General features: G+C 45.2%; 1 protein-coding gene across 1 annotated transcript; it reads right to left on the reverse strand.

Annotated features, from left to right (window-relative positions):
• Positions 1-262: 262 nt before the first annotated feature.
• On the reverse strand, positions 263-4,794 carry LOC120434981 (uncharacterized protein K02A2.6-like). Its single transcript, XM_039603662.1, has one exon. The coding sequence runs from the start codon at positions 4,518-4,520 to the stop codon at positions 510-512; it is 4,011 nt and encodes a 1,336-aa protein (XP_039459596.1). The 5' UTR covers positions 4,521-4,794; the 3' UTR covers positions 263-509.
• Between the last annotated feature and the right edge of the window lie 4,479 nt (positions 4,795-9,273).

Consider the following 9,273-nt stretch of genomic DNA (forward strand, 5'->3'; position numbering starts at 1 on the left):
GGGGCAAAAGCCCCCAGACAACATAGCCCCTGGATCCCTGGGACACACAAACCACCTCCACCATGATAAGGTAGCAATTAATTCCCAAATTAATCTGGGATATTCCCAGATTAAGATTAGGTTTGCCCAAAATTTGTTATACGGCATGAGGATGCACAAGCACAGGGTGTGAAAATGAGGGATGTAAACCAAGATGATATGTTGTGAAGTTTATGTTATAACCTCAGGATAAAAATGCTCGGAAACTCAAGTGCCAGTTTCAGGACGTTTACTGACCACTTTGTTAAACAATCACAGCTAGTCGTGACACATACAGGAAACTGTCCCACACATAACATTCCGGCAGGGAGAACCCTGAAAACCCTCTGAAGGTTCCGGGGTGCAACGCCCCCAAACATACATTAACAACAACACTGTCTATAACACTTCCCTCCCCTTAAGCAAAAACCCACAACATAGCAATTATGCATAAGTACGAAAAGAGAGGGAGAATACAACACCCCATTATTTTAACAAGTCAGTCTATCAGGGGGCTTGTGCTGTCTCTTTGACCTTCTCAGTCCTGCTGCTGGGTTCTCCAGGCTAGGAGCCTGCTGAGCTCCTGTGGCCGGGTTCGGCTCAGGTGACTTAGATTGCTCCACCAGCCCTTCTGGTGATACTGAAGAACCAATCCCGATCTCAGGGGCTGCTGACATGACTTCCCCTCCGGGTGAACCACTCTGAGGCCCCACGATGTCCACAGCCCTGTTTCCACCATGTGCACCATGTGCATGCGAACCACTCTGAGCCCTCTTCTCAGCTCCGTCCGTGCGGGCTCTCACATGATCCTTGTGTCTGCGAACTCGTCTGCCATCCAATAACTCCACCACAAAAGATACTGGACCCGAACTGTGGTGAATGACGCCAGGCAGCCACTGTGAGCCACCCGTAAAGTTTTTGATATACACACAGTCTCCCTGCTTGAAAACACAGCCTCTGGCATGTAGATCATGTCTCACCTTCTGCCCACTTTGTGACTGGGTGACCCTGGCTCCCACATCTGGGCGAAGAAGATCCAGATGAGATCTGGGCTTCCTCCCCATCAGCAACTCCGCTGGGGACAAGCCTGTGGTTGTATGAGGCGTGATGCGATACTGAAACAGGAAACGGCAGAGCCTCTTTTCTATTGAAAGACCTGGCATTTTTTTCAGACCGTCTTTCAGTGTCTCCACGGCGCGCTCCGCTAAGCCATTGGAGGCAGGGTGGTAGGGGGCGGTGCGGATATGTCGGATCCCATTTCTCTCCATAAATTCTTGGAAAACCCCACTTGTGAACGTGGGCCCATTGTCCGTGACCACTGCCTCAGGTAATCCATGTGTTGCAAAGATTCTCCGGAGTGTGTCTGTGACGACTGGGGCTGTGATGGTTGGCGTTATGTGGGCATCCAGCCATTTTGAATGCGCATCCACCAACACCAGGAACATGTGGCCCAAAAAGGGGCCGGCAAAATCTAGATGAAGCCTGGACCATGGACGGCCAGGCCACTCCCATGGGTGGAGTGGGGCAGGTGGTGGCATTTTTTGGTTTGACTGACATTGAGAACAGGCTTTTACCTTGTCTTCCAAAGCACTGTCCATTCCCGGCCACCACACGAATGACCTTGCCAGACTTTTCATTCGAGAAATCCCTGGATGAGCCTCATGCAACACTTCAATAATCTGTGACCGACCTGGAGGCGGAACAATGACTCTGGAACCCCACAGGATGCAGCCATCTTGAACACTGAGCTCCTGCTGACGCTTGGCATACGGTTTGAGCTGATCCTGCTCCACTGTTGCTGGCCAGCCCTGTAATAGCCACTGTTTAACCTGAGATAACTCTGGATCCCGTTCAGTCCATGCTTTGATGTTTTTAGCACAGACCGGAGTGTTCGCCAGCCTGTCCAGCAAAAACACAGTTTCTGGGGGCATGTTCGACTGGTCGGGGACCTCTGAGAGGGGGAGGCGGCTAAAAGCATCTGCATTCGCATTTTCAGGTCCCGCCTTATAAACAATGCGATACTGGTATGCCGACAGTGTTAATGCCCAGCGCTGAACCCGGGCTGAAGCCATGGGTGGGATGCCTTTTGTTTCACTAAAAAGACTCAGGAGGGGCTTATGGTCTGTAACAACAGTAAATGGGCGGCCATACAGGTACTGATGAAAGCGTTTCACAGCAAAAACTATTGCTAAGCCTTCCTTCTCAAGCTGTGAATAGCCCTTTTCTGCTGCTGTGAGCGTGCGTGACGCATATCCGACCGGTTTCTCTTCCCCTTCTTCCATGCGATGTGAAAGAACAGCTCCTATGCCATACGGGGAGGCATCACAGGACAGGACCACCTCCTTCTCCGGATCAAAATGCACCAGGAGCGGTGCCGATTGTAACAGTTCTTTCACCTGTCTGAAGGCCTTCTCCTGTGCTTGGGACCACCTCCACTGACTGTCTTTGTGCAGTAGCCCATACAGGGGAGCAAGCATGCTGGAGAGGTCAGGCAAAAACTTCCCATAATAGTTCACTAAGCCCAAGAATGATCTTAGTTCAGTTACATTCTTTGGACTCGGGGCTTCCTTTACTGCCCTCACTTTCTCTTCCAGCGGGGACAGGCCCTGAGCAGAGATGCGATGACCCAGGTATGTCACACTAGGGGCTTGGAAAACACACTTACTGCGCTTCAACCGCAACCCAGCTTCTGAGAGCTTCTTCAACACCTGCTCAAGGTTACGCAGATGCTCCTCTTCTGTTTTACCTGTAACTAAAATGTCATCCAAGTAAACAGCAACACCAGGAATGTTTTGCAGAAGATTGTCCATGGTGCGCTGAAAGATAGCCGGACTGGATGCAACGCCAAACACCAGGCGGTTGTACTTGAACAGCCCCTTGTGTGTGTTTATTGTCACATATTTTTTTGATTCCTCATCCAGCAGCAACTGCTGGTAAGCATGACTCATATCCAACTTTGTGAATGTCTGACCACCTGCCAGTGTGGCAAACAGGTCATCCACTCGAGGCAGAGGGTAGGCGTCGAGCTGAGAGGCTTGGTTTACTGTCAGTTTGTAATCACCGCATATACGCACCCCTCCGTCCTCCTTCAACACTGGTACAATCGGGGCTGCCCAGTCCGAGAACTCTATTGGCTCAATGACCCCTATCTGTTGTAGTCTCTCCAACTCTGCTTCCACCTTGGCCTTCATGGCGTATGGTACAGTGCGTGGTTTGAAAAAGCGTGGCCGGGCAAAAGGATCCACACACAGCTTCACAGTGGTGCCCCGGAGAGTGCCCAATTCATTCTTGAACACATCAGCATACTTTCCCAGTAATTCTGCTATTACAGTTACATACCTGATTTCCCTCCAGTTCAGGCGGATTTTCTGCAGAAGGTCACGACCCAGCAGACTAGGCCCCTCCCCTTCCACCACCAGTAGTGTTGCTGCAGCTTCTTGACCCTGATAGGCTGCATGCACCTCTATGGCACCAAGCAGGGGAATGCATTCACCCGTGTACTGTCTCAGGCTTATCTCAGTCGCTTGGAGAGCTGGTGCCCCGCCCGAGTGCCACAAGCTGTGGTAGGTGGCTTGGCTGATCACGGAAGCTGAGGCCCCTGTATCCACCTCCATTTGTAGCTCCTTCCCATTTACCTGGATAGTGGCATAGATGGGCTCCGCATGGCACTTATTAAAGCCAACTAGATTAAACATGTTGAAAACACGCTCATCCTCCTCAGGCGCCATGCTCTGCAGGTGATGTGTGTTTAGTTTGTGTTTTGTCTTCCATTCCTTCTTTGATTTCTCCTTAGTGCCCCTGCATTTCTTGGCTAAGTGCCCCTTTTTCTTGCAGTTATGGCAGGTACTGTCTTTGAAAACACAGTCCTTGGCAAAGTGTGCTCCCCCACACCTGTAACACTCCAAAAGCTCCCTCGGTTTGCCCCTCACACTCTGAGATACATGATGCATCTCAGTTGAGTGCATATTGGTGTTAGCTTTCCGAATGTCTTTAGTGTTATTAGCTGCCGTTTCTATTGCCTGAGCAATTTCCAAAGCTTTCTTAAAGTCCAGTGTGGGCTCCCCTAACAACCGACGCTGCATGCCATCATCATTTATACCACACACCAACCTGTCGCGGAGCATGTCATCCAGCACGCCTCCAAACTCACAGTGCTCCGACAGCTGTCTCAGCTCCGTCACATACGCAGCCACCGAAACTCCCGGCTTGCGTGAATGAGTGTGGAATTTGAACCGCTGAACAATCACGGAGGGTTTCGGGCAGTGATGATTTTGCACCAACGTCACCAGTTCTTTGAAACTAAAGTCCCCGGGTTTCCTAGGCGTCGTCAGGTTGCGTATCAACTTGTAGGTCCTCGCTCCGCACGCACTGAGAAGAACTGACCTTTTTTTTCCTTCGTCCGAAATGTCGTTTGCCAAGAAAAAGTGTTCCAGCCTCTCGACATATTCAATCCAGTCGCCGTCTCCCTCGGCGAACTCCGTGAGCGATCCGATCGTAGCCATAGATGCGAAGTGGTAGTCCGACGGCAAAATCCGTAGCAAAAACTCAAAACTGTCCGCGTTCGGCTTTTATCCTCGTCGCCAAAAAGGTGTTATAACCTCAGGATAAAAATGCTCGGAAACTCAAGTGCCAGTTTCAGGACGTTTACTGACCACTTTGTTAAACAATCACAGCTAGTCGTGACACATACAGGAAACTGTCCCACACATAACATTCCGGCAGGGAGAACCCTGAAAACCCTCTGAAGGTTCCGGGGTGCAACGCCCCCAAACATACATTAACAACAACACTGTCTATAACAGTTTATGTGTGCATTGTCATTGTGTGATGGTGAATGTGTTTCGAAATATTCCAAAGAGAGCAGCTGCAGAGGGTTGAACTTTAAGATAGTATAACTACAGGTCTGCTGTTTTAACATTGTCGGTTATTAGAGGAAGAACTAGGCCTGTGATGGACGTGACACTCAACTATATAAGTGGTTAAGAAACATGGATCAATGGATATAAAGAAATACGTAATTCTAACTGGTAAGGTCACTTTTTTTTTTTTTACCTGTGTTTAACATGTGACCTAATGATCAACAGTTTGAATTATGAATTCAACATTAGTATCACAAGAAATATGCTATTTTTGTCCTCCCATCACATAGTTGTAATTTTCAAGCAGCTCTATCTGGTATAAATTCATCGAGTGTCTCAAAAGGAGCGGACATCAGTCACATTGCGCACATAGATATTTGCTCGAAGCACTTTTTGAAACCAGTTCACCAGCAGTTTAATTTTGTGCAAGCTTGAGTCCATTTGCAGTATATTGCTGCCTTCAGGAACGAGCAGTGCAGATGATTGGCTCTTACATGTTCACACCTGGTTGAACATGGTTGGTTTGACATTCATCTAAGGCTAATTGTGTGCCTGATTTTGAATAAAACTGATAAGAACATTAGGACACAGCATATCCCACAGTTGAACTGTCTCTATGACGAATCAGTTAGCGGCATTTTAAAGCCTCTTAAGTGCGAGGAGAAAGGGAGAAAAATCTTTTCGTACAAGAATAATATTTTCCCGATATTTAATTCATCTACATAATGTCTTCACTACACATCATGAGTCACATTCAATCTCAAGACATGAACTCATAAGCCTGTTATGCACCACCACCTGCTGAGCTTCTCAATTAATTTTGCCACCTTTTGCGAAATCACATCAGTAGAATTAAGTCTGTGCAGATATGCAGTTAAAAAAGTGAACACAGTGTTCAGCCATCCTCCGCTTTGCCCGCGATAACGCCACAATTTCCCCCCTTAAAATGAATCCAGCACAAGGAATTACCCGCAGTGTCATTTTCCCTGCATGATCACACAGATTTCCCTATCACAGGTTTTTGCAAAAAAAAAATGTATCAGTTTATCTTTGCCATGTAGAGAGGAAGTTCTTCACCAGTGATGCTGCTGTCAGCAGTGCAAACAAAAGAAAAGCTGATTGCAGGGCAGAATTATCTAGATTACCTGTCTCTTTTAGCATCCAAAGATATCATAGCGCCAGAGAACAGAGAAAGGCACTTGCCTTGCGCGTACTTGTTTATAAGATAATATCTTTTTACGATAAGTCCCCATTCCCAAGCCCCGCCCCAAACAATATAAATGTATATGAGGGAAAACTAGGGCAAGCCTGAATCAGAATTTCAATAGACCCCATTTTTGTTTAGACTTGCAATTTTGCAGTAAGCACCACCACGCTGAGAATATCAATCAAATGCTCTTACTCTTACGTCTCCGAGATGTGTTTTGAGAGAGACGCCAGGCTGCTCAGTGGAGGTGGCACCACTGAGAATATCGACAGTAATCACAAGCAGAGGCAGATGTCACAGATTGTTATTTTATTTTTTTGTGCTACATGAATTATTCCTCTGATATAAAGTGCAGCCACTCTGTCACCTCTCTCTCCCCCACACTGCTATGAACACCTCGACATTTCCAGGACCTCTGCGACCTCGCCATACATTAAAAGGCAACACTAACTGCTGTTCTGCTTGCTGATTCACTTGCACAGTTTTCACTGGAATGATGCTCGTGGATGTTTGGCAACAGAGGGCAAAAATAGGAACAGGGCGATGATGGATCGTAAAGTATTTGGTTTATTGAGCATAATGGCGCTACGTTTATAGGGAGAATGGTGGACCAGTGAAACAGGAGTGTCAGCTGTGTAGTTTAGACACCATGAAATTCCCAGCTACCTTTAGGGCATTGCATATCTGCAGGTAGGAAGATTTTGTACACACACTGGCAAAGAATAATAAATGCGAATGCTGTGAAATGAGGGGGTCAAAGCCATAATGGCTTCCAATTAAGGCACTCTGATGGTTCAAAGTCAGAATTCAGGAGCTCATTGTGCTGGAGTCCAATATTTCATTTAATTGCAGTGTGGTTTTACTTTCAAAAGAAATTAGACTTTTTTTTTTCTTAAGATGTCAAGGAAATATTTTTAGGTATGATAGCCACGTACTGTGAAAGCTCCATTTTTTTGAGGTATCAGCTAGAGCTTGACATGCATTCCTGCCACTTATGGTTGCCTTAGCTCGAATAAAATGAAAAGAGGCTTGTGGGTGCACAAAGATGTGGGGAATGTTAAACCAGCAGGCAGCACAGGTTTGCTTGCAACCCCACAGAAGCATATTTAAACCCTTACAGCTGATTGACTCCAGGCTCAGCCTCATTAGTGGGTTTGGAGAGGAAAGTTTCATGCAGGTTGGGTGGGGAGCGAGTTTCACAGAGCATGAAGGCCAAATACGCCGCATCCCATGACAATACCAAGGACACCGTTCTGCCGGCAGCAGAACCAAGACAGAATCCTTGGCTCATCTAAAATGCTGTTTTCACGTAATGGGAGTGAGCTGAAAACAAATAAACCAAGCTGATAATGAGGCTTTCCCTCAATTTCTGTGACATTTTTCCAATAAGAATCATCTGTGCTTTTTAATAGACAACAAACATCTGTGCTGCTCAGTACAACAGAGTCTAATTTGTCTGGTAATTGTTGGCCGAGGGCGGAGTGAGCTAACCGCAGTTTTTGTCAATAGCTATTAAAGTTCTTAGAGATGTAATAAAATGGTTATTCATTACAGTACGCACCACTCTCATAATTCAACTGCTGATATAAGAAGCAAGTTACAGAGCAGCTTCAGAGGGCTGCTTGCATAGCTGTGGAGACCGAGCCTGGTTACATTTCAGAGACAATAACAGATGGATGGTTTTATTGCTGCTAAGTTTAAAACAACCAAATAAACCTGTTGTAAATATCTAGATTAAACAGATTTTTTTTTTTTTATAAAAACTGAAGATATTTTTTTCTGCACATCTAGCTGGAACATAATTCATTATTCAGTTTTAAATGTATACAAGGATGTATAGCTGTAATGCACAGCTGTAATGTATATAAAGCAGTTGCCTTCACTCCAGCAGTATAGAAGTTTATTCAATTAGCTGTTATTCTGATGCCTTGCTAATTAGAGAGGAAAATAATTATACTCAGTTGACATCCTTTGGGGGCACCTTTCCACTCGACTTGATCGTAGATGTGCAAATTAAAAAAGATAGACCCAGAACGCAGCTAAAAACTCAATTATCTCCTGCGACTCAGTAGCAAGAAACAGGTGGACATGAGTAAATGATATCATGCCCTATCCTTCTATAGTAAAGCTCTTACCCTTCACAGACAGACTGTGATAGTTTGTCTACGCTAAGTTTCTTTCCATTTTAAGAGTTTTGTTCTTTTTGATGTTAGCCAAAATGCTTTTTTTTCCTCAGAAAATGAGGGGAAAAAGTGAAGGGGAAATGCTTCTTGTGACATACAGTGATGAAGCTTATGTGTCAGTTCAGTTAGGAACATCTTTAATCAGTCATCTGCCTGCTTTCCTGGGCATTAGTCTCCGGTTCATTTCGCTACATCACTTCCTCTTTCCTATGCTGTCAGTCTCAATACAGTTGACCCCCGACTATTTGTGGTTCAGTATTCACAGGTTTACCTATTTCCCTTTTTTTCTGTGGAATGTAACTCCAAATTATTTGTGGAAAATTCGCCTATTCGCAGATTTTTTCGTAGAGCATCTAAAATGTTCGCTACGTATTTTCATTCTATCCACACGAGTGTTCGAGTGTATGTAAGTCATATATTTTTAAGGATAATGTTGTAAGATGGCTTTGAAATGATATTAAAGTGTGTTAGGTTGATAGTTTAAGGTATTCTTGATGTTTGAACTATTACAATAAGCACTTTTAAGCGTTTTAAGAGAGGGTTTCATTTTTCAAATTTTAGCCATTCGCAGGCGGTTGTGGTCAACAACTCCCACAAATACTGGGGTTGACTGTACTGTTGTCCTTACTCTAGTTCAGTCAACTTATTGCCAACCTTCTTTGGGTCAATCAGCCTTGACTTTGTGTAGTTTAAATCTTTGCCCTCAGTCATTCTCCCTTGCCATCCACCTCCTCCCCACCTTGGCCTCAGTCTTCATCCTCACCACCCATCTACACTCCAGGGGGGTCCTATCCTAAATCCTATCACCACTGGGAGTCCTTTCTGCCATGATGGGGTCTTCACTATCTCAATAAATCATGTTCAAATTCTTCTAAGTGATCTTTTTTTATTAAACTGTGAAAAAGTATTTTCACCCTTTCTGGTTTCTTAGTTTTTATGTATTTTTCACACTTAAATGATTTAGATCATCAAACGAATTTAATTTAAAAACTGCATTTTATATTTC

Source organism: Oreochromis aureus, linkage group 19 (genome assembly GCF_013358895.1).
Source record: "Oreochromis aureus strain Israel breed Guangdong linkage group 19, ZZ_aureus, whole genome shotgun sequence".
In the NCBI taxonomy this organism is placed as follows: domain Eukaryota; kingdom Metazoa; phylum Chordata; class Actinopteri; order Cichliformes; family Cichlidae; genus Oreochromis; species Oreochromis aureus.